The 27,079-nt window shown below is 37.7% G+C and overlaps 1 protein-coding gene across 1 annotated transcript in view; it reads right to left on the bottom strand.

Moving 5' to 3' along the window:
• LOC129778607 (uncharacterized) overlaps nucleotides 1–24,360 on the bottom strand; it is a 55,259-nt gene extending 30,899 nt beyond the window's left edge. Inside the window, exon 1 of the mRNA XM_055785623.1 lies at nucleotides 24,033–24,360. Within this exon, the coding sequence (XP_055641598.1) occupies nucleotides 24,033–24,044 (12 nt within the window). The 5' untranslated portion in view covers nucleotides 24,045–24,360. The remainder of the gene's footprint in view (nucleotides 1–24,032) is intronic.
• Between the last annotated feature and the right edge of the window lie 2,719 nt (nucleotides 24,361–27,079).

Below are 27,079 nucleotides of genomic sequence, written 5' to 3'. Positions count from 1 at the left end.
TAAAAATGGAATCCACAACCGTTCTCGTGATATGACCATAATAATGATAATGGAAATCATGTTGTCGATTCTATATTTCATTTTTTTCAACTTCATAAATTTTGGAAAAAAAATCATATATACTATGAGTCTATGATTCTATGTCAAACCCATATAGTGGTTTACAGATTTTCATGAAAAAAAAGTAGTTTTGTTAAATATTAAACCCGCATTTTTACATAACGGCTTAGGTTTTTCCAAAAATTACTTTGTTCAAAAATTAATAACCGATTCAGATGATCGACATATCAAATTAAAGCCAATTAGTCTTTTTTGAGAAAATATTATACTTGCAGAAAAATTAGATTTTGTTTTCGTAATTATTGATTGTATTTGTTTTTTATTGTTTACATGGCTTTGGGATAGAGTGCGCTATAATTTTTATATTTTTTCTTGAAAACTGTGTTTTTTTTTCAATAGGAATCCAAAAAATCAGAGAGGTATTGTATTCAGTTTTTGAGTTATGATTTTTCAAAGTTAATATGTTTTGATTGCGTAGGTAACTTAAAAATATAACGAACTAATTTTATTCCGAGCCTGCCATATGCATAGTTAAAAACCATAAGAGTGTTCTTAGAGGCGAATGAACTGAAAAGTTTAAAGCCTCTTAAAACAAAGAAGAAGAAGTAAGAGTGTCTTATTAAAATATAGAATCTAATCTATCTATATATAAAAAAATGGATTTCTGTCTGTCTGTCTGATTCTTATGGACTCGGAAACTACTGAACCGATCAACATGAAAATTGGTATGTAGGTGTTTTTGGGGCTGAGGAAAGTTTTCGTGATAGTTTGAGACCCCTCCCCCCTCTCTAAGGGGGAGCTGCCATACAAATTAAACACAAATTTCTACATAACTCGGGAACTAATCAAGCTAATGAAACGAAATAGGGCATATTGTGGTTTTGGGGTACAATAAATGTTTCTATGGTGGTTAGACTCTCCACCCCCCTCTCTAAGAGGGGTGGGGGGTTTGCCATACAAATGAAACACAAATTTCTGCGTAGCTCGAGAATTAATGAAACAAATCGAGCCAAATTTGTCAGGTGGAGGTTTTAGAATGCAATAAATGTTTCTACGGTGGTTAGATACTCCTCCCTCCTCTCTTAGGGGGAGCTGCCATACAAATGAAACACAAATTTCTGCATTACATGAAAATTAATCAAGCGAATGAAACCAAATTAGGCATATTGAGGTTTTAGAGTGCAATAAATGTTTCTATGATGGTTAGACTCTCCACCCCCCACTCTAAGGGGGGACTGTCATACAAATGATACACCAATTTCTGCGTAGCTCGAGAATTAATCAAACAAATCGAGCCAAATTTAGCAGGTGGAGGTGTTAGGGGGCAATAAATGTTTCTATGGTGGTTTGACACTCCTCCCCCTCTCAAAAAAAAGGGGGGGGGTTTGAATAACTCAAGAACTGATCAAGCAAATGGAATCAAACTTGGCATATAGAGGTTTTAGGGATCGATAAACGTTTCTATGGTGGTTCGACACTCCTCCCCTCTTTCTAAGGAGAGTCTATCATACAAATGAAACACAAACTACTGCATTATTCGAGAACTATTCAAGCAAATCGAGCCAAATTTGGGATGTGAGGGTTTTTGGGTACGAAAAATGTTTCTATGATGGTATGACACTACTCCCTTCTCTGGAATGGAGAGGGGGTACCGTAAAAATAATACACATATTTCACCCAAACATATTCCAACTAAATATGGCAATTGAAATTTTTCGGAAAACTCTGCAGGAAAAGGGGAAAATGGTAAAATTCGGAAAATTCAATTCGCATATGTTCTACAATTACATAGTGACAAGCGTTGTTAGTCCATTTGATGTTTTTTTTTTTTTTTTTTTTATAATTCGTTTATTTGTACAGGCTCAGTTACATAGGTTTAAAGAAGCCAAACTCTCAACTATACTTTCACTATTAACATGTTTTCTTAATTCTACGGTTAATGAAATAGGAAACCGATTACTCGCGGTTGACTCGAGTTTAGAAGGGTGACACATTTTCTTTAGGAAAAGGATGGGATGTAAGGAGATTGTAACCATGTTCACACTCACACTCACACTCACTTTCACATTCATACTCACACATCACACTGAATTCTTAAACTATCCTCACATCTAATATGTATTAACAATTTAACTTATTCTAATGTTAGGGAACCGATAGCTCGCGAAGGACGAAAAGGAGGAGAAAATGGGGGGGAAAGGATGTAAGAACAATCACACTCGAAGATCGATATCTTTAAGGAAAACATATATTTGGGACATGTAATCAAGGTCTAACCGAGCCAACACATCTCTCACCGGCACATTGGGCTGCCTTCCTCGAGCCCGAAGGGAGTTTTCTAAATTCGATCTGGCGACAAAATATAGCTCGCACGACCAAACAACGTGTTCGATGTCGTGGTAACCATGGCCACAAACGCAGAGATTGCTGTCGGCAAGCTTGAAACGAAAAAGCAGCGCATCTAAAGAACAGTGATTGGACATGAGTCGGGAGAAGGTCCGAATAAAGTCCCGACTCAAGTCCAGACTTTTGAACCATGGTTTGAGGCTAACCTTAGGGATAATCGAGTGGAACCACCGGCCCAATTCATCTTCGTTCCACTTGCGTTGCCAGTTATCGATGGTATTTTTACGAACTAAAGAATAAAATTCATTGAAGGCGATTTGACGCTGATAAATATCGCCTTCAATTGCACCTACCTTTGCTAATGAGTCAGCCCTCTCATTACCCGAAATGGAGCAATGTGAAGGGACCCAGACAAAAGTAATGACATAACAGCGTCTGGATAAAGCACTCAAAATTTCTCGTATTCTCTCAAGGAAGTACGGCGAGTGCTTTTCCGGCCTCACTGAACGGATAGCTTCGACAGAGCTAAGACTATCCGTTACAATGTAATAGTGTTCAACAGGTCGTGAGGCGACGCTGTCCAGCGCCCAGTGTATTGCTGCCAATTCAGCAATATATACTGAGCAAGGATACTGAAGACTGTGTGAGGTGCTAAAAAATACGTTGAACACTCCAAATCCTATGGACTCATTCATAGAGGACCCATCAGTAAAGTACATATTATCACAATTGACACGCCCATACTTTGCTTTGAAGATCGTAGGAGCGATCCTCGATCGAAGATAATCTGGAATTTCATGGATTTTCTCCTTCATGAACAGATCAAAATGTACAGAGGAATTGATGTAGTCAGAAAAACAAACACGGTTGGGAATATACGAAGAAGGATCAACCTGCATGGTGATGAATTCATGATATGAGCTCATGAATCCAGAATGAAAATTTAGCTCGATAAGCTGCTCAAAATTTCCGATCACCAATGGGTTCATAACCTTACACCGGATGAGGAACCGAAGAGATAATAAATTGAAGCGATCTTTTAGTGGGAGTAGGCCTGCCAAAACCTCGAGACTCATGGTATGCGTTGAGGGCATACATCCCAACGCGATACGGAGACAAAGATACTGAATTCGCTCGAGTTTAATGAGGTGTGTTTTGGCAGCTGATTGAAAACAGAAACTGCCATACTCCATCACTGAGAGAATGGTTGTTCGATACAACATTATAAGATCTTCAGGATGGGCTCCCCACCAGGTGCCGGTAATTGTACGGAGAAAGTTTATTCTTTGTTGACATTTTTTACTCAGATACCTAATATGGGCCCCCCAAGTACATTTGGAGTCGAACCAGACCCCAAGATACTTGAATGACATAGCATGAGTGATCGGTTTACCCAAAAGTTGAAGCTTTGGTTTTGCTGGTCTATGCTTCCTAGAAAAAACCACCATCTCTGTTTTCTCCGTGGAGAATTCGATCCCTAGCCCAATGGCCCAGGTTGAAAAATTGTTCAAAGTAGCTTGTAAGGGTCCTTGCAGGTCGGATTCGTTTGATCCTACGACAGACACCACTCCATCATCTGCAAGTTGTCTTAGGTTGCAATTTTGTGTAAGGCAATTGTCGATGTCGCTTACATAGAAGTTGTACAAAAGGGGGCTTAAACATGAGCCCTGAGGGAGGCCCATGTAAGAGATCCGACTCACTGCCGAATCTCCATGAGAAAAATTCAAATGTTTCTCACAAAGCAAGTTATATAACATATTATTCAATAGAGGCGGCAGACCCCGAGAGTGTAATTTGTCTGACAGGACCTCTATTGAAACTGAATCAAACGCCCCCTTTATGTCCAAGAATACTGAAGCCATTTGTTTTTTTTCGGCGTAAGCCATTTGAATTTCTGAAGAAAGCAACGCAAGACAATCATTCGTCCCCTTGCCCCTGCGGAACCCATATTGTGTATCTGAGAGTAGGCCATTCGTTTCAACCCATCGATCAAGGCGAAACAAGATCATTTTCTCCAACAATTTCCGTATACAAGACAGCATTGCTATTGGGCGGTACGAATTGAAGTCGGACGCGGGTTTTCCGGGTTTTTGAATAGCTATAACTCGTACTTGTCTCCAATCATCTGGAACAATATTATGTTCCAGACACCGATTGAATAAATTCAACAAGCGATGTTTCGCCACACCAGGGAGGTTTTTCAACAAGTTGAACTTAATTCTATCCGATCCTGGAGCCGAATTGTTACAAGAAAGGAGAGCAAGAGAGAATTCTACCATCGAAAACTCGGAATCAAGATCGCACCTATCTTGTGGTATGTCTCGAACAATTTTTTGCACAGGAGCGGAATCAGGACAAACCTTCCGTGCAAAATTAAAAATCCATCGATGTGAATATTCTTCGCTTTCATTCGTTGATGAGCGATTTCGCATGTTTCGAGCCACTTTCCATAATTTTTTCATTGACGTTTCTCGTGATAAACCTCCCACGAAATTTCGCCAATAAGCACGTTTTTTCCCTTTGATCAAATTTTTGAACTGATTCTCAAGGGCTAAATACATTTGAAAATTTTCAGGGGTTCCACGTTTCCGAAAAGCTTTAAATGCATTCGATTTTTCTACATAAAGCTTGGAACATTGGCTATCCCACCATGGATTGGGAGGCCTTCGGCGAATGGTGGAACCTGGGATGGGTTTCGTTTGAGCGCGAACCGCGCTGTCATATATCAAACGAGAAAGGAAGTTATACTCCTCCAATGGAGGTAAACCATCTCTGGAATTGATGGCTAGAGCAATCGCGTCCGCATATTTTTTCCAGTCAATGTGTCTTGTGAGGTCATATGCCATGTTTATAGATTCAGAAGAATTCGACCCAATGGTGATGGAAATTTTGATTGGCAAGTGATCACTACCGTTGGGATCCTGGATTACATTCCACTTGCAATCTAACGATAGTGAATTCGAGCAAAGCGAGAGGTCAAGAGCACTAGGGTTAGCAGGAGGTTTAGGTACACGTGTTGTTTCCCCAGTGTTCAAAATGGTCATATTGAAGCTGTTACAAAGGTCATATATCAACAATGAACGATTGTCGTCGTACTGTTCCCCCCAGGCAGTTCCGTGAGAGTTGAAGTCTCCCAAGATCAATCGTGGCTCAGGAAGGAGTGAGCACATGTCATCAAGTTGTTTGCGGCTAACCGCAGCTCTCGGAGGCCAATACAAGCTGACAATACAGAGGTCTTTGCCTCTGATGTTTGCATGACAAGCAACAGCTTCGATCCCTCCAATAGTTGGAAGGTCAATTCTAAAAAATGAGTGGCACTTATTGATCCCCAAAAGCACCCCTCCGTATCTATCATCACGGTCCAAGCGTATAATATTAAAATCGTGGAAAGAGATATCATCTCGCGAAGAAAGCCACGTTTCGGACAGAGCAAAAACATCACAATTGAAGTTATGAATTAAAAATTTGAATGTATCCAATTTAGGGATAAGACTACGACAATTCCACTGTAAAACAGTGATATCTCCGACCTCTCTATTTGAATTAGACATCAAGAGAGATAATCATTGCAAGGAGGGGCCATGTTTGCATCAATTGTTGCAAAATTGTCTTTAATACTGGAAGCATTGAGATGACAATGGTTCTGATGGAGTCGGAAACATTAAAACACTTGAAGATTTGATCCAAAAGGTCAGACAACTTTATAAATCCCGATTGGGAAGTTGAACTGGACGGAAAAATAGGGACAGTTGGGGTTTTTGATGTCCCCTCGAGTGCTGGGTTGTTCGAAGGTGAACTATTACCACGGAAGCCAGGAGGAACCTGATTTTGCTTGTCCGCTGCACTCGATTTTTTAGGCAAGCTAACAGAGGATATAACCGTGGGGACTTGTTCTTGAACTTTGGGAGTGGTCACATTTTTGCGCCGGGGATTCCCTTTGAAAATAAACGGTGTGCCCTCGCTAGCTGTGTCCGCTTCCATTTCATCAACTGGCAACGCGGAAAAGGTATTGTGTGTTGAGATTGGTTGTTGTTGTTGAGCCAGTAGAGAAGCGCCCTTTAAAATTTCCGCAAAAGTACGTTTCGAGCGTTCCTTTAAAGAGCGCTTCTGTTTCTCCCAGCGACTCTTGTAAGTTTCACAAGCTGAGAGCACGTGTGGGGATCCTCCGCAATATGGACACTTATGCTCAGTCGCACTGCAGGATTTCCCCACATGTTGCTCTCCGCAAGTGGCACAGCGCTCCTTGTTGGCACAATAATCTGCTGTGTGACCAACTGACTTGCATTTGTTGCAAGTCATGGGCTTTGGCACGAAGAGTCGCAGTGGTAGCCTCAATTTGTCTACCATAACGTAGTCAGGGAGAGCGGAACCAGCAAAAGTTACTCGAAACGAGTCGGACGGCGTGAATTTTGTTTTTCCCTCTTCCTGGGACACTTTTCCTAACTGTTGGCAGTCCAAAATTTTAACTATCGACCGAGGAAGCTTTTTAAATCTGCCATCTCCCTTTTTTATAAATTCGCTCGTCAGACCCGTTTCTGTAATCACCCCCGAAATTTCTACGTTATGGCAGGGCACATAGGCGCGATATTCTAGGATGAATCTATTGTCGACAACAATCTCGTTAGCTTGCTTCCGATCAGCCACGACAACACGCAGTTTGTTCGGTCTAACCTTTCTCATTTCGACCACGGAGGAATAATTTTTTGTCAGATCTTTCATAATCTGAATGACATTCAGCGATTTCCCGTTGGGTTTGGGCCGGAAGAAAACAACCCATGGACCAGTTCCAGGTGCATCCTCTGGATAAACCTTGACACGGGGAGAGGACAAAACAGAAGAAGAAGACGAGGACGAGGTTTGGGCGGGAACGGGGACGGTAGAGGGGGGAGATGAGGTGGATGGTTGAGAGGGATCAGGAGCAACAGATGAGGAATGCGAGGTCGATGGTTGAGTTAAAACGGGGGGGTTCGGGGGATGAGTGGCGAGGTTTGTGGATTTCTTAGAGGGGGGCTTTTTAATCGACGACTCTTCTGTATCACACGGAACGCGCTTAAGCGATTTTCCGGCACCTTTTTGTGCAACGGAAAGGGAGTCATCGAAGGAGATCTCCATATTAAAAGACCCCCCACCTTCATCAATCATTTATGTGGCTGATAATTGCAATAGTTTGAATGATTCCTATAACCTAATAAAAAAAAAACAAAGAAAAACAAAAAATAATAAAACTACTTGCTAACGCACACCAGTGCGATGATTGCGGTAACGGCTGCTGCTCGATCGGATGATTGCAGACGCCGCTGCGATTGTGCACTTTTCAGTCCGGTGCTCGTTCTCACGTTCTCACTCACAGCGATTCACACGAGATGCACCAGTACAATTTAACTTAGCGATCGGCTGATCGCGTGTTGGGCGCTCGGCACAAATGAAATGGTGTATCACACCACTAAGCGCGTTCTTCCACACTGATATTGTGTGCGTGCGATTGACCACCGTGTCCGACTCCAATTTGCGATGGCGATGAATTGGCGAGAAATGAAAGCCAGCCACTTTGGCAGGCCTTGTTGCGGCTTCTCCACTCGCTGATTGCGAGGTTGAACACAATGTCCACAAGACCACGGTAAACGCGTGATAATAAAAACACCAGGGCGAGTAAGGTTAATAACAGCTTACAGCACTCGATCACGATTACGGGAACGCGAAAGTAAACGACTGATTGCTTGCGCTGTCCAGACTTGAATGTCCATTTGATGTTTGCGCAAACGAAATTGATATTTGTTCGAAAGTCGAAATGGATTTCAATGCGATAAAACGCATTCCTATATCGTCTTCTATCTATAAAAATAAAAATGGATAGCCGAATGTGTTGATAACAGCAAAACTCGAGAAAGGAATTGTTCGATTAGGGGCTGTCTTTATTCTTACATATTTTCTGTATCAAACATTTATTCCATGTAACTGAGAACATGTTATTTGCAAGTGGTTGAAAAATCTTGAACGAGAATTGTGTCTTAAAATAATCTGATATTATAATGCTGAGTTTTGGTAGAAGTACTGAAATTTTATAGTAAAAAATAATTTTAAAGGGTAGATTAAAAGATCAATCAATGAACAGTTCTGCGATTGGACCCATGAACGTGCGCTTAGTAAGAAAACGTGGATGTGATTACGAAAAATAAATTTTGGGCGGGACGAAGTTTGCCGGGTCAGCTAGTCGATCTAATAAATCTAAAAATATATCGATTCTTATAGTACGGGAAAGATGTATTACCTAAATTCGATCTAATTCACTTATGAGATACAAAGGCAATCATTGGAATTGATCCAAGTTTAACGTGAGAGTCTACGATTAGAAATTATAATGAGTATTGATAATGTTACCATGTTACAGTCACAATCATTTAGGCGCATGGTAGTCTAGTCGCATGGAAATATTGAACGAAGACTAAAAACATATTAACTTTGACCAATCATCTGATTTATGGATATGTTATGTAAAAATACCTAATCTTTTGAGAAAGAATAAATATAGCGCCATTAATCTGTAAACCTTCTTGAATAGCATTAACGTTCCCTGTGGAACTTTTGCCGTCTCAACGTATGCATTAACTAGCGTCATTTATTAATACTTAGTTGAGAACACGCCTTGAATGTATTCCGATGGGCAAGCTCTAGAATACGCGTGACCACAGTGCAAGTCGAAGGAAATTTCTCTGACGAAAAATACCCCGACCAGAACGGAAATCGAGCTCGAACACCCGGCATGATAATGTGAGACACTAACCACTCGGCCACGGGTGCACTTAATCTCTGTACCATGTTAACTAAATAAAACAATACAACCAATAATTACGGAAACAGAATTCATTTTTGCGAGTAATAGATAATCTCTAAACCATGTGAACTATAAAAAAAATGCAATCAATAACAGAATCCTCGCTTACCAAGCGATCGATCGTGAGTTCAAACTCAGGGCCCTCAATTGACCATCTTTGTGTTGTTATAGAATAACTACGTCCACGCAACCATCATCAGCGATGGAAATCGATCCACGGTGGAACAAAGATCGATTCATCCATACAACTGCTCTGCTCTGCAAGAAACATCGGGCTGCTGTTCTATAAATAACCCAACAATGATCAATATCAACTGTCTCCGCTGTCCGGTCTGCTGAACAATGGAAGAACATGAAAGAATAACCTTACGCCTAAATGGCTACTACTGTGTACTTTACCATGATGTAATGGAACAGAAAACTTAACGCCTAAGTGGCTACTACTAACTACTGTGTAATTTACAATTTATAGAAACATAAACATATGTACATGTACACGATCAAAACCCGGCTCTGTAACAGCTAAAATGCTAATGAGCCTGATAAATAAATAAATGGGATAAAAAAAATAACAGAATCCATTTCTGCGAGCATAATATTTTTTCAATAAAGACTAGTCAAATGACTTTATTTCAATATTTCGATCATCTGCTCGAAAGTTATGAGTTTTTAAAAAAAGTCATTTTGGGAAAAAGGGGCGAAAATTGATTTTTCGGAAAACCATAAATTGCGGACGGACACGCCAATAAAAAAGGGGCCAATATTTTGCAATGGCTTTTACATGTATAGTAGGGTAAAAATCGTGATTGTTGAAGATTTTGCTTGAATTTTCACCAGGAATTTTTATATCGATATTGCAGCCAGTTTAAGAAAGATTGAAGTTGTGCGTCAAAGAACAAATTGTAAAGCGGTTAAAAAACTTAAATTTAATTGATAGAAACAATCTAGTTTAATATAAATTTTTAGGATAAAATTAATAATAACACATTAATAATTATCAACTTTTAAGTGTTTCACTTCCAAAATGTTATTAAAATCCACTAATTTAGTTGTTCCACTACTATATCCTGTACTTAATTTTCTCATCTTTCGAATGAAAGCATCAGAATCGTCTTCCGTAGCGTACTTTTTAATGTAGAGCCAGTTTGAAGCAACAGAGTCTGAAACAAAAAAAAAGTTCTATAACTCTGTCATTGTTGAAATTCGAACATATGCGAAGGAGGATTTTTTTCATCAAATATGATCGTCTATCACCTACTGAGAGAATCTGGATAAATTTATTTTTTTCATGTGAGAAAGGTGTTTTCTGACTTTAGGCGTTGAATCGAAAATCAAATTCCTCTTTTATTTTCAAAAAACCAAAAATACATGAAAACGTATAAAGAAAAAATATTTTTTGACTCGATTATATACAGTGAAAAGAAATCAAAAACTGTATATAATCGAGTCCGCGCTGTATATCGGTTTGGCATGGAATGGCTGTATATTCATATTTTTATTGGTTGTAAAAAAATCAAGACCAGTGCTTGGAAATATCTGTATCACATCATTCTTTTCAGCTGAATTTCCGACCACATTCGATCATTATACCATTGCATTAGGGATACCGAAAATGAACCAACGCTAAACCTTACAATCACAGCCAGTCACTCATCGTTGATTCATCCAGTTTTGTTCATTCTATTTTTCGTTCTGTTCTGCATTCACGGAATGTGATCAAAAGAAAATATCCCTAGTTTTGTCATTCATTGATATTAATATACCAGTTCATTCACTATCAGCATCGTTCTCGGACACTGACGAAACGGAGAAATTCGTTGAGGAAGATAACGAAGTACAGAATGCTTATAATAGTGACAAAAAATTAAATTGTTCAAGCATGCAAGGTTTCCGTCTCGGTTAAAATGCTTTCATTTTACATAGTGAATATGCAATTCCAATTCCACTTGTCAGAAATGCTTCAAAAGATTCCAATCCCGATGGAAAAAAATACCGTCTTGACTCAAATTTCAAACATTTGATTTTTGACTCAAGCTACCTTTTGCAAATGGATCAAACTGTGCTATAGGATTAACGGATGAAATTGTCAACATCCAGCTTTGGCTGACGCGGCTGCATTCGCTACTCGGATCGATTCTGCAGAATGCCTCCTCGCCGTCCAAGCCTATGCAATCTTTAGCTGTGAGTGTGCATCTAGATCTTGCTCTTTTGTTGGTATTTCTGCTTGCGTCACCGATTTGCGTTGCCCTTTCGGAGTAACTTAAAAAATAACTGAATAAGCAAGGCACCAACTCAATGAGAAAATCACACACATATCGGAATATTGAAAATGAACAGCCACAACATTCCTGAAAATTCAATGGCAATGAATAAATGTGAATGAATTCTCATGACTCGCGCTTTAAGGTAAGCTCAGATAGCACAGAATGAATATGAATGAACACAGTTGTAAATTTGTTTGCCGTCGAATAAATGACAGCAGCATCAACAAGCAAAATAAATGCGTTACACTGATAAAAATATATTTTTAATATTACTCTACAAGCTCAATATTTCCAAGCCCTGATCAAGACACATCTCACACACCAATCAAAGGATGAATGTGCGAAACGATTCCCATTGAACGAATAACGAATAAATTAGGAAGATCAATGGAACCAGTGTATTGAAGTTCAGATAGATTATAATGAACAATAAAATGTATTTTAAACAGTAGAAAAGTGTATTAAATTCAATAAATGTAATACACTTAAACACATAAAAAATGGGAAATAAATAAATTCGATACTAATAACACGTTGATATATCTATGGAGTAACATATGTGCTTTGAGCACGTGTCTCGTTCATCTCCATCTTTATCGATTTGTGTAAAGGTCAACGACTCGCACGAACGCTAATTACTGATCTGACAGTATATATTCCATAAAAAAAGACTGACCATTTCATTGAAGAGATCATTGATTTCGTGCGACAAAACTAGATTATACAATTAAACAAACGCAACACTGATGTTGGCGCGTATCAAAGCATGCTTACGAACATTAACCAGACTACACCTTTTCCTATATCGAGCATTTCTTCCGTCGCGATGAGGTAATGCAATACGAGCTGCTAGAGCCGGAATGGTCACATCAAGTATTAAATCAGGGAGAGGTAAAACAAACCAAACGATCAACAGGTTGGACCATAGCTGTCCTCATAGGCCGCTGCTATAAGGGTTTCGTAGCGAGATAATAAATAAAACAGATGATAAAAACAATGTGTGTTTTTCGCTTTAGTTCCGCAAGTGAAAGTGACCGCACTGTAATCTTGGATTCTTTCGATGCTCGATATGCACTGAAAGTAAACATTCGATGGTTGCTTTTTTCCATCCTTTAAATATACTACAGTATGAATTCCGGTTTTGTGGTGTCAAAAGTCTACTTCAAATTTAAATCTCTGAACAGATGATTTATTGAACTATTATGATGCCACTGTTTGCCATTAATTTACCATTGCTCGTTCTCTACTCTTTGAGGGTTATATCATAATAAAAACATTCACCCGTATAATTAACCCTCTTTTGTTGTTTGTTTATCAATTTCAGGTCGGTTAGGCGGACTCAATAATGCTTCTAGAAGAAATTTGCGGTGCCAAAATCGTGAAGGAAACACGCAGATAGCGTGTAAAATGACTCCTCACAAACGCCACAATTGAACCCGACACAATGAACCTTTTGAGCATCGGGTACGACAACGCCCTTTCGCTATGTAATTACGACATACAAAAAGAAGGAAATTGAGTATGGCGGTATTCGGAACAGATTGCTGACTGATCCCATTTGTTTTTGTTTTTCAGCGAACGGAGCTAGATTACATAAGAGTGTAATTTTAGCTTACGTTGGTCGGAATTGAAAGTTTTTCAAGAGCGGAAATATGACTATTCCTAACATCATTGTCAGGGGGTCTTCGTAGCCACTTGGTTACGCGTTCGCTTACTAAGCGATCGATCGTGAGTTCAAACTCAGGGCCCTCAATTGACCATCTTTGTGTTGTTATAGAATAACTACGTCCACGCAACCATCATCAGCGATGGAAATCGATCCACGGTGGAACAAAGATCGATTTATCCATACAACTGATCTGCACTGCAAGAAACATCGGGCTGCTGTTCTATAAATAACCCAACAATGATCAATATCAACTGTCTCCGCTGTTCGGTCTGCTGAACAATGGAAACACAGAAAGAATACCCTTACGCCTAAAAAAGGCTACTACTGTGTAATTTACCATAATGTAATGGAAAAGAAAACTTAACGCCTAAATGGCTACTACTAACTACTGTGTAATTTACAATTTATAGAAACATAAACATATGTACATGTACACGAATCAACCCGGCTCTGTTACAGATAAAATACTAATGAGCCTGATAAATAAATAAATGGGTTAAAAAAAAACATCATTGTCTGGAATCAAATTCACAAAAGTGTATTAAATTCAATGAATCGTCTCAAAAGACGCTGCATTAGTATTTAAATTCAAATTTCTTTGCCATGAACATCGACTAACTTACATCGGATTACATTACTCTTATTTCGGAAAAGCTGCAATGATTCATTAGGAAATTGTCCATATTTTTAAGCATCCATGCCACTCAGTTCCTATTTTATACCCAAGAAACACCCATATATATTATATTAGAATGGTGCCTCATATAAGATTATATTTTCGAAATAAATAATGTTTTAATCGCTACAATGTAGTTCGTGTATTGATAATGGAATTGTTTCAGTACATGTACTATTTCTGAGCTATGCACTTTGGATTCCACAGTCTCGGAACAGGTAAACTGAATCGGAAATGTGTGGGAAAATCCTATGAATTTAAGGTGCGGCTGTTAGTTGGTTTTGATATTAAAGGGTGACAGTGTTAATCTTCTGATGCAGTATGCCACTTGTCAGAGTAAATGCGGATCATGAGACATGGTCTCATATTGTGACAACAACCCGACACGTAACATATCCCTCGTTCAGTAGTCACCACATTAAGATGTAGTGACTCTAAGATACGATGACCGATACGACCATTTAGCGATTCCTACTTCTTACCTACAATTTAGTTTTAACTTCACTAATTACATTATGAACAACGCTTCTACAGAAAGAATTTCCCAGAGTAACAGGTATGCGTATGCTCCATCGGACTGTGTATGGTCGCAATTACTGCCGAACACCAGCAGCTCCATATTTTTCTCCAGTTGGAAATTCCAAAATGAAACGTGACAACAATCATTAGCTCGCGTCTGTAATTTATGAAACGCACTGTCGCCGGCAAAACGCATATCGGTTCGCTAATTTCAAGCCAGGGGAAAATTTTACCGTTGATCGGTTGAAGTTTGCAATCTCACCTTACGTTCCGACAAGTATACGCAGCTTATTCAACTCATATCGATCACTGGTTTTGCCTCTTAGCTTTTATCGGAAATTAAAACTAGTTCATGTTATGAAATTCGCAATGCTGCAGGCCGTAGCTGTCCCCGGCGAGGATTAAAGGTCCATATTTTGTGGCCCAAGTCGGATCAAATCAAACGGATAACTGTTGATTATCGATTTATTTGACCACCGCATTGGTCATTAGACAGATGGCTCAGTGAAACAATGTAATAACAAAAAGGTGACATTAAACTTCATGGAGCGTCCAGAGAAATGGCATTAAATGGATCTGCTGCACATTCATCGAATCGGAATGACAAAATAATGGCAATCGCGTGGAAAGCAAACACTGAGGGTAATCACTCGGAGCTTTTCTTGTTTCGTTTTGATATTTCCATTCCAAAGCTCTGCAGGTGTGCCATTCACTCTGGTAAACAACTCTCTGGTGTCGCTTCATTCATGTATCCGTTCATCGATATACCATTTTCGCCTGTCTAGACGTAGCTAAGTAATCGCTCTTGATCCGGCGGGTCATTAGAGTTGCAATGTGTATATCTGCATGCAACGCGTTGGATGCTGGACATTTTTAATCGCTACCAAGAGCGGTATAGATGAAACGTGTGGGGTGAGGTATCGGACATTTTATCTCCAATTCAAATTGCTCGGATGTTGTCGGGAAATGTTACAAATTTATCAAAATATTTGCTGAGCTAATAATTTAATAAGTTGGGGACCACCCCATCCATCATTCCACCATGTGGATTCGAACGGATGTTTTTGTGTTCCGATTATGTAACGATTTTGATAATAATGAAAGTCATGAAACAACCAACCAAATTCGACGTTCTCTCATGTGGATGTATCTACAGTGTATTTTTAGCGAAACACAACGTGTGAGTTGTTCCATAATTCGAAACCATTTGTGCTGGAAATTAATCTGAAATTATTTTTATGATTGTTTTAAATTTGAAAAAGCAAAACAAAATCTGTATCTGCTGGAAAAAATGCTGTAATTAGTAATGTTCCTAGTTCATTAAAATCAAAAAGCCCTGATTTTTTTTTACATTGATGCGAGATTCAGAATTTAGACTCCATACTCAATTACCGAGAAAATCAATTATGTTGAAATCGGTCTCCACGATCCAGATTAATACACTATAAATAGTATTCTCCATTAACAGTTTGACCTTCTGGAATAAATTCCTTGTACACAATACCCTTGGAATCGTAGAACGTGATCGACATTGTCTTGATTCTGGATTTCTGAAACGCATTTTTTTTGTTTTGACTCGCCTGTCGACTTTAATTCTGCAGATTGACGCTTAGTTTCAGGGTCATATTTACAGCACCATGTTTCATCACCAATTATGATTGAATCAAGAAAATCTGGATCGTTTTCAGCTGATGAAATGATGTCTTTACAATACACTACACGAGCAATTTTTGGTCTTCGTTTAATTGATGTGGAACAAAGCGTGCACAGACCTTTATTTTACCCAAATAGTCAGTTAACATTGTCAATTCGTACGTCTCACTAAATGTTTTTCTAAGTTTAGAACAAAATTTGATCTTTGTTCCATTGTATTTTTACGACACAAGCAAACATACTGTCATTAAAAAACTCGTAACTTTTTAACCTGTCACCGATTTACATAAAGTTGGCTGCGTTCGAAAGTTCAGACCTTTACCTTTCTAATGTTTTCAACGTTCAGCGGATGGCGTTACATGTTCCATGATTTAAATAAAAAGTTCCCTTAATTATTGAACATGCTGTGTACTGTCTGCTCGTATGAATCAAAGTTTGAGTGACTAGGGTCTAGACGACAGACATCTGTAATTGCAAAATCGATAAACCCCGTTACAAAATCATTACAAATTTCGTAGTTAATCTTGAATGTTATCCATCCTCTTAAATATTTCTTTCCACGAAAATCCTAGGCGACTTTAACAACCGCGGATATACCGTTTAACAAAGTCTATAATTCAATTAACCCATTAACGACCAAGCTGTAAAAATCACTTTTTTGACGAAAGCCATTGCTGTATTTTCGATTTTTAACGCTAAAGGAACTCCAATGTTCAAGAATTATTTTTTCCCATCTTCCATTTTCCGGGAAATGACTGTTCGAAAAAACGAACATTGGCCGAAACCCGCACTTTTTTTTTGCAAGTACAAACATACTGCGAACTAAAAGTCACTTCAATTAGCAAATATACGGTATTCATAAATGCATTAATTTTGGATTCCCGGAAGAACAAGAACAGGAGAATGGAGGCCTTTAAGTATAAATCCAAATTAATCCACCTAAGGTGAGATGTGGCATTTCTTATTTCATGTAATTTTAACTTATTACTGACAGGCTTTTTCTTTCAAACGAAAGCATGTGCTGTTATTTTTATTGTTAACTGTGGAGAAATGTCAATGCTTAAAAACCAGTCTCTCCAATTATCAATTTCCCGAAAAAATCGAACATTTTCCAAAACCTCCAAAGTACCAGAATACTGCTAAAAAACAATGGCATAGAGGGTTAGGAGGTTATTATTCGGTCCGGCGGATGAATATTCACACAAACAATTAGAGTTCTCGTTACACGTACTAATCATTTCCTCCAGCTCCCCCACAAAAAAAATTCTACGGGCTGCCATCACCTAAGGTTGTTACGGACAAAAAATCATACAGATTTTCAATAATATTTGCTAAATTAATCGATATTTGCAAACATTCACAACTGAAAATGCAAGAATAAATGAAAAACCTTCCGTCTTCTAAAGTAAACAAATCAAAATGCGCAGCGGAGGTTAGATGTGTTGGTGTTGATTCAGCAGAAAAAAAATGTTCGTTTTGGCCAACGTTCGATTTTTCGAACACTCAATTTCCCCAGCTGTTATTTTCCTGTATGCGGCTCAATCGAATGATTTTCGCTCTATATCACAATGTATGTTCTTTTATCAAAGCAATACTGTAGAAAACTTCACATATTTTTGTATTTTATTGGGTTTTTAATTGAAATTGAAAACACTTTCCAAACATACTTGCTTTGAATCGAATTTATTATCCAATAAAGTAACTCAAATTGAATGAAATCGATATAAGTGGTAGCTAATAAATTAAGCTATCTTTTGGTGCAAAAACATTACCATATGGTTCCTGTCCAAAGACATGAAAAATTATCAAAGTTGCTGTTCAATTTTTCGAACGCTTGGCTTAAAATGGGTTAAGATGGAAAAAATACAATACAATTAAGATGTTTTATGAATACATTTTCATACATTAATGCAGTAAACTTATTCACATTAGATAGAAAGATGTGGTGTGTGTTACTAGTGTTTTGAGCTATACTTCCATCGTATATGTAAATGGTTTATATGGTTTCAAAAATATTCATAGATACGCGTAGAATAAGTATTTTTACATTCAGTAAAATTGTTAAAAAAAAGTCACTGTCATTTCGAAACTGTTTTTATAACGAGTGAACTGAGACACATAAAATGCAGGAGTATTATGTATACAATAAGTTAGTTATAGAGAGTTCAGTCGCATGCGCATGTTGACGTAGAACTACGCTGTTATTTTATTCAAGTCGCTTGTTAATAACTTCGGATATTATTTTAGAATGTTGCGAAATTTTAGAAACAACTGTTTAGTAGAATGGTTTGGTCGTCCTGAAATATTTTTTTTGATTGTAGAGTCGGTTGACTATAATTAAGTGATGACACAAAACAAGGAAGAAAACACGATATTCATTGCTTCGTTCTAGATAGATACTGAAAGTCTTAACGAGATTCAATATTTATACTCTAGACAAGTATTGCCCTTCGTTCTTAATCTTCTTCTTTTCTTCGTTCACGGAGACTTTAAACCATTCCCCTTCGTTGCTCGTTATTGACGACACGGGTTGGGAAGCTCACAAATGAGCAGAACAAATATATGGGAAATGGAGATGCTTCTAGTTTTCATCAAATTAAACCGTTTGTACACCATGGGATTGTAATATATAGCATAACAAACAATTCTTAGGGAATTTCCGATTCGTTTTGTATGTAAATAGCCAAAATCTGTTCGCGGAAAAAAATAGTTATTAACGTTAACTTTATTTCATAAAAACGTGACCTGCTTTCTGATTTGGCACCCTTAATGAAAGACGTAGTTCACGCCACACGAAAAAAAGCGCATTTTTGATAGTAAATTTATTTTTACGTTTTGTTAATTTATTTTAAGGTCAATGGAATCTGATGAGGATAAGGATTCGAGGTGACGCGATCCGTTACCGGCAATTTAATTCTTATCAATTCCTTAGACTAATGAAGATGTGTGATAACTGCCAACTGCTACTTGCCTGATTATTTTATAGCTTTTAAAACATTATTATGTTGAATCACAATGAAACCGTTTAACTTAAAAAGTTTTTTTTACTTATTTTATTTTATAGTTTTTAGTACATTATCTGTTTCATTAGAATATTGCCCTACAAAAAAAACCATTGTACTGCATTCTATTAGTCAAATCATTTCATTTGATACCGATATTGAGTGGATTGCGAAAAATACACAGTGTGTTCTCCAAATCAAGTTCGTTCGTTCAATACACATATCCCAATCAACTTTTTTTTTTAGATACTATGAAATTATCTATTTTGTAGCGGCGACCAAATTGGATTTTTCAAGCTAATGAGATAAGCAGTTTTAAAATGACAGCAGTGATAAAGGTGTTTTATAAATTCGGTCAGTTCCTATTGGTCAAATTTCTGTTAATGTGGGACAACCCTAGAGACATACATACAAACAGTTCAAGCTAAATAAAACTGTTTAATAAAATAATTTGCTATTTTGTGATTGCGGCCATCTTGGATTTGGATTTTTTTTATCTGTATTATAGTGATTTTCAACTCATTTGGCTGGTTCGTCACTTTTACTTCCATTTTTGGAAGAATGTCGGGAGTGAGAATTGAACTCGTGACCTTCAGCGTGAGAGGCATGGATGTTACCACTACGCCAGATCGCCTCCACAATTTGGAATTTTCATGATCTACTGTGATCTACTATTCAAGCCCTTGCATTTGATACCCATATTAACCCTCTACAACCCAACCCCGCCTTTAGACGGGCTTCACGGATTCTCTTTTCAAATTATTCAGACATTATTTTCAATGTTCACCCCCACTAGAACGTCTTTAGAATATTTTCATCTATCACACATACACGTTGGTTTTATGCTGGCAGCTTTCTGCCAGAAGTATTTTATGTTGAAAGTCGGAAATTTGAGATAAAAGTGGAATGGGATTTTTTAGACAAATAAAAATTTTGGGACTATGTTCTACTAGTCAAGCCCTTTCATTGATTACCCATAATAATAGGGTTTTGAGAAAATATGTAGTCCGCCATTTTGTAGTGGCAGCCATTTTGGATTTGCATTTTTTTCATAAATAACTGTGTTCTACTAGTCAAGCACTTTCATTTGATACCCATATTGTTGGGGTTTTGGAAAAACGCATATTGATGAGGTTTTGATGAAATACGCAGTTTTATAGTGACTGCAGAGGGAAAGGTCTGTTCCAAATTTCAGACCAATTGGTTAACAGGAAGGGGTCAAATTTAAATTAATGTGGGACAGCGGTACAGACAAACATGTTACAAACCTACAAACATGTTACAGGGCAAGCTAAATAAAACCGTTTAAAAACCCGTTCAAAAACACAACTGACAGTTTTGCACCGATTCTAGGATCTCTGAGCTTCAGAGCTGCTCGATCAAAGACGAAACATAGGATAAACTTCAGTGATGAAGAACAGACAGCGATAAAGGAATCGGTTGATGCCTTGGAACCAGTTCTCGTCGCTTTTGAATTGCTATGGCGGAAGAACTGCACCTTTTATCAAACTGACGTCGGATTGCAATTTATGTTAGAATAGCTATCGGTACAGCCATCAGAAATTTCGAAGCAGCTGCTTGGAGTCCTGATTGGAGGGATAAAGGAGAGCATAAACGTTTTGTTTAGGCAGATTTGATAAGACCTATTCCATGAGGTTATGCAGCATAGAACCAAATTTCAAATTTAGTTTCAGGAGAAAATTGAAAACGTAATTTGAATAAGCACTAGTTATATCATAAAAAATCTGATTTTTATGCGCCGACTTTTTAGAGAGGTGAGTTTAAAAGGTATATAATTATATTTAAAATATTTTAGGTTTTCAGTATTTTTATGTTTCTTGAGATATCTCTGCACTTGCTTAACCAAAATCCAATGTGTATATATCATTGAATGGATAATTAAATACTTGTTTGAAGAGCCGTGGGTAGATCTGGGTTTCATTTTGTATTTTATGGGAAAGAAACAAGTATTTTGAAGCGTTATAACGTCACAAAAGTAGAGCATTTTTAAAATTTATCAGCTGAACCTCAAACCTTTTTATACTTGGGATTCTGTGAGCATGCAATGAGGGTCAAAAATCCAGAAAATTTGGTTAAGATCGGCCCACAAATAGAGGAGTATCAACTGTCTCAAGAAATCGTTGTCACGTCCCGCTGGAATGGGTCATGACTTCGGCGTCTTCTTCCAAACGTCACGGACTGCATTGATCAAGCAGGCATTTCAAATCTTTCTTGACCTCAGACCTCAGTAGCTGGACAACAGGAGGGAAAAAAATCCACTGGACGATGCAGAACCTGCAGAATAGTTGAGCATCAAAGGAAAACTTGAACGACGATTGCAACAGTCAAAGGTATTAACACATTGCGGACCGCTCATGAGATTTCTCGTGTTTCGTATTCCGTCTGTTACGGATGGATCACGAAATAACACGCGTTTTCTACACTTGAAGGTTAAATCCTTGGTTTGCCAAGAATCTAACAAGGCCCACCGATGACTCGCCTTCGTCTCATCCACATCAAAGGAAACGATCTCATTCGTGGAATCCGAACAAATGAAGCGTTCAAGTTTGCTCCAAAACGTGCGGTCCTTAATGTGTAAACAGAGGACATCAGAGGCAAATACATGACAATGGTATTCGATGCTTTTCGTACTGTACGCCCAACATCATTGAACTATGAATGTGTGTTTTTCTCATCTGCAAATTTCGTTCATGAGATCCGATTAAGATCAGAAAACGACAAAATTAACATTATTTGTGTCCCTAGGTATTTATTTAACCAACAAACTAAGTAGCAAAAACTTGCAAAATGTTTTCTTGTAAATTAATTATTATCAATAAAAGCCATTTCCTCAAGAAAATGGTTTATTTCAAAGTATTTTTTTAACGGCAATTTACCGGTATCACCGGTAGTTTACCGGTTTTACCGGTAAAGAAATGTTCATCGCCGAATAACCGGTTATTGAAATTTTGGTATGGTAATGCAATCCCTAGAAAGGAAGCATATGTCGACTGTTCCCCTTCTACAAAGTCTTCCAAATATTTGCGATCGAAATGATATTCAGGATATCGATAATGAATTTGAAACAAGGATTTTAAGGACTTCACTGAAAAAAGTAAGGATGCTTCTTTCTTTTGGAGTTATTAAAAAGGTATGATAATAATTTGGCTTTTCTTGAATTGAAAATTATAACATTTCTGATTCTGTCGCATTCCTCAGAAACCGTTGACCGATTGTTTTTGGTATACAATTTAAACAAACAAAACTAAGAAGTAAAACAGGAATAAAAACCATGGTTTTCTAGCTACCAAAAAATATGTAAATTTGTGAAAAAAGTTAGGGTTACTAAGAATGACACAAAATGTAAAATAAAAGTATAATATTAAAATGTATTATCACAAACAGAATAAAAAAATGCTACTTATGACACTCTCATTGTATATTGTAATTTTTATCGCTAATAAAAAACATAATTGGGATGAAACCGATTCTGCTGCTTTACCAGTTCTTTTTTTTTATTTTTCCAGTTATTGCTTTGCACCGATTTTTCAAATAACTCTCGTTTATTATTACTTTATTTTTCCGCTTGAACGTTTTTTTTTGTAACAGAAATGTATTACAATAAATGTATTAACGTAGCATAATTTAATCAAGCAAACTCCTGATAGCTGCATATAGCAAATTTATCGCCGAATAAAGTTATACAAAACCTAAATGAAATTGATGGTAATTGCTAGCTCTTCTTGAATGGCGTTAACGTTCCCTGTGGAACTTTTGCCGTCTCAACGTATGCATTAACTAGCGTCTTTTATTAATACTTAGTTGAGATTTCTTAAGCCAAATAACACGCCTTGAATGTATTCCGAGGGGCAAGCTCTAGAATACGCGTGACCACAGTGCAAGTCGAAGGAAATTTCTCTGACGAAAATTCCCCTAGCCAGAACGGGAATCGAACCCGAACACCCGGCATGATAATGTGAGACACTAACCACTCGGTCACGGTGCACTTTGCTAATTGCTAGCTATTGAAATAATTAAAGTTGCTGTTCGATTTTAGAAAAAATATGATTAGATTTTCGTTTTAGGGTGGTCCGAAAAATCCTTTTTTTTCACTTTTTTCCTAAAATGACTTTTTTCAAAAATTCATAAATTTTGAACTACTAGACCAATTCTCATGATCGATATATCAATTTTAATTTAAAATTCAAAAAAAAGTATTATATATTTTTTCTGAAAAGACGAAGTGATTGGCGTTAATTTGATATGTCCATCGTTGGAATCGGTATAGTAGTTCGAAATTTATGAGTTTTTAAAAAAAGTCCTTTTTGGGAAAAAAAAAATGGGAAAAAACAGAATTTTCGAACCACGCTAAAACGGAAGCGGTCACCCTAATGAAAAAATAAAAAAATACGGGTATAATTGTTTGCGATAAAGAACAAATCTACCACCTTTTATGAAAATCTAAGAACCACTATATCGGTTTGGCATGGAATGTTTGTATAAACTTATTCCATGTTTATAGCAGAATGATGGATCCTGCTTAACTAATCCGTGTGATCAAGACTGGAACAAGTCCGATGAATAAAACGAATGAAATATACCATTTCTTTTATATCATTGTATACCGGAAGCATTTTTTGTGGTGCACTCCGACGCATTGTCATGCTGCAAAATTCTATGTCTCTGTTTGTCTTGAGCTTTTGTAAACAATGTATGGTTTAAATTGAACACTTGATGCCAGGAGTCAACCACTTTATCATATTCATGTTAGTTTATCCAAATTAACACTTTTATTCATTTTTCTTATATCTCAATTCTTCCGGCGATTTTTTATCCTTATTTTTCACATTCATTTTGCACTCACAAATCTTAAATTTTCGCTAAATTATGCAGGAATGAATATTACCATTTCGAAACAACAAAATGGATTTTCACATTCACTAAACGAAAATCCATTTTTCCGCGGGAATGTCGTTCTTATGACTAAACACGAATTAAATCATCAACTCACCTTCTTCGCCATTGCAATAATCAATCCCCAACGCGAGTATATGCAAATCCGAAGATTAACTGTGATTTTAGGCTCACTACCAGTAGCCGACACTTAATTGACAGTTTCTCCACTGTGATAACTATCAATCAACACTCTCCAAACATATCCGGATCTCTTGGACCAGATGCACGGGAAATCAAGAATATAATCCACTACCGTCCGCTCGAGCCAATTAATCAATCCTTTATCGGCCGTGTATCATTCACCCCTATTCGGTTTTCACCGACTGATGCAGTGTGTGATCTTGTCACAAAACTGTCGTGCACACGCGTTTTATCTCGTCAACCGCCGGCACCGGACTAAAACAGTCCGATAGGGTGTTTAACCAATTTATATCCGTTCAATTTCGTTTTCGCCGTGGTTACAGTCGCTGCTGGTGCTGTTACTGATGCTGAGGCTGCACTCTCCACTAGTTTTGCTCACGTTTTTCCTCTTGATTCCATTTGGTTAACCTCACATTGACGAGACGCCGAGACGCGGCTCGGCGGAAAAGTTAGCGGTGCGTATACCAGCTGGAGGCAACTGGGCGAAGAAATAAGATGATTGTCTGCCTCTGAACATGAGTGAATTTTGTCACATCACACAAACATCTCGATCGTATGTTATTGGGATAATTCAGCATTATTTTGACCGTTAGATTTCACAGCAAGCGTAGATTATTTCGGATTTTGGAAGAATGTATGATTACAAACCATTAACATTCTTTTCAATTTTGTCAATGAAAGCAATTCAAACGAATGTTTCTTTTTTGATAATGAATCTGAAAGTGAAGTACCATTCACTTGAGCGACGAACGTCATTCCTCGCCAAATTCCGCAGTATCATCCGGGAATTGTTTTACGATAAGCAATCCTTCATTAAGCGCGGAGAAAGGATCATAATCTGCTGACCATTCGCCAGTCAACGAATTGGACACGGGTCACACGGTTGTTATTACCCATAGCTTAACGACCCAGCCGCCTGAAGGCTGTAAATTCTCGTAGATGCAGCGGCAGTTTCCTCTCACAAATGAGCAATTAGGTTTTGGATTTGTCCAACAATTATAGTATGGCACACGTCTCGCAATGTTGGAACAATAACTCTAAATACTAACATCTCAAATTAGGTACAATTATTTTTGTTTTCGGACGATCACATGGTCACCGTTACCGTACAGGAGCCACCTCAATCCGAATGGGGACGCCTTTCTCAGAGCAACCGAAAGCTGTCATTTTACCAACGCACCCGCTGACACGAGTCGCGGCATTTATCACCCTCTGTCATAACATTGCGTAACATCAGATCAGGCCAAAAGCGAGCAAGTGCCGTTTGCTGGGGGAAAGCCATCCTGCCGTGAAGCCGGTGCTGGATTTACTCGTGCAATCAATAACGGGTCAATGTGTGCCGGCAGAAACCCACGTACGTAGGTTTTGAACGAACGAGATCTCGGTACGCGCTGATGTCAGATTTACCTTTCTACCTGGTGGAACCAAATGGGTCAATGAGTGCGTACTCGTGTACGCAAAGCTTGATTTATTGTGGCGCGAATTTGGATCACACTTCGCCATGGGCGAGCACTCCGGAGCAATCATCAATAGATCGGAGCAAGTTTCGGTTGCTGTGTTTATTTAAGCAAGTATCAAACTATGCGGTGCTTATGCTAATCGATGGCAAATCAAGAGAAACGTTAATTTCTGCATTTTCGAAATAGGTATATGAGTGAACAAGTCAATAGTAGTTGATAATAGTAGTTTTAGGCTTGATATGGCTATGAAAATAACAATCGTATTATGTTTGGAAAATCACAGAATTTCATTAATTTTCAAAATTATACAAGAATGCATAAAAATCATTTTCAATACGAAGTTCTCAAGAAATTGTAAAGATTTTTTTTGCATGTATTATAGGGACTTTCAACCTTTTTGGCCGGTTCGTCATTTGGATCAGGGCTTCACTTCAATTCCGAAGGAAGAATGTCGGGAGTGGAAATTGTACTCGTGACCTTCAGCGTGAGAGGTACGGATGCTAAACACTACTCCACATCACCTCCCAAGAATGGTGAAGAAGTGATATGCTTGAGGAAATGTTTATTGCGGTTTACGCAATAACGCAGTTGAAACTCCTTATGACGACATCGTAAAAAAAACTATCGTTATAAGGAATTGTCGTTGAAACGAGAAAAAAAAATTCTAAATGAAACAATCAAATTATATTCGTAACAAATGCAATTGATTTCCAACAAAGGGCCTGGCCGGGTAAGGAAGTAAAAGTGCCCCCAAACCAAATCACTAGCTTAGAACTGTACGGCAAATATTGTATAGGATATTAAATAAGAAACTTTGGCGGTTTTTTTTAACCCCTATGTGGCTTAACATAGGATCTATAGTGAAAAACGTACTTTTTCGTTTATTTCACGCCATCCTCAAAAGATTCGAGATAACAATTTGAAAAAATACTGAATGTGCATCTCACTAAGGTTTATCATGAAAAAATATCAACAAAAAAATTTTCATCAAAAATTGAAGTACTAAAAATATTGAAATCTTGATTTTTTTTTGGGATTTTTTTTATTTTTTCAGATTTTTTTCAGTGTTGCGCGGTACAAAAAATTTTTTTTTTATATTTCCAAAGGGCCTGGCTGGGTAAGGGAGTAAAAAGTGCCCCCGAACCAAATCACCAGCTGTATGGAAAATATTGTATAGGGTACTAAATATGAAATTTTGACAGTAGTACCATATATTTGAGATCTTATATGGTACAACATACGATCTATGGTGAAAAATGCACCTTTTGGTTGTTTTTGTTTACATGTGGCGTAATTTTTTTCTGAACTTTTAAGAGCATTGCGAGACACAAAAATAATTTTCTTCATCGCCTGCATTATTAGATTTATTTTCTTGAAATCGATTATTTTATTGTATTCGTGGTTTTCAATTATAAGATTGAAATAATTTGGATTTTTTAAGTGTTCTTCTCATTAATCTGATTAATCTTTATGTTTCCTTACAGAGCGCTATCGTACTGCT

Source organism: Toxorhynchites rutilus, chromosome 3 (genome assembly GCF_029784135.1).
Source record: "Toxorhynchites rutilus septentrionalis strain SRP chromosome 3, ASM2978413v1, whole genome shotgun sequence".
Taxonomy (NCBI): Eukaryota; Metazoa; Arthropoda; class Insecta; order Diptera; family Culicidae; genus Toxorhynchites; species Toxorhynchites rutilus.
The sequence above is the reverse complement of the archived record's forward strand: the minus strand, read 5'-3'. Positions and strand labels throughout refer to the sequence as shown.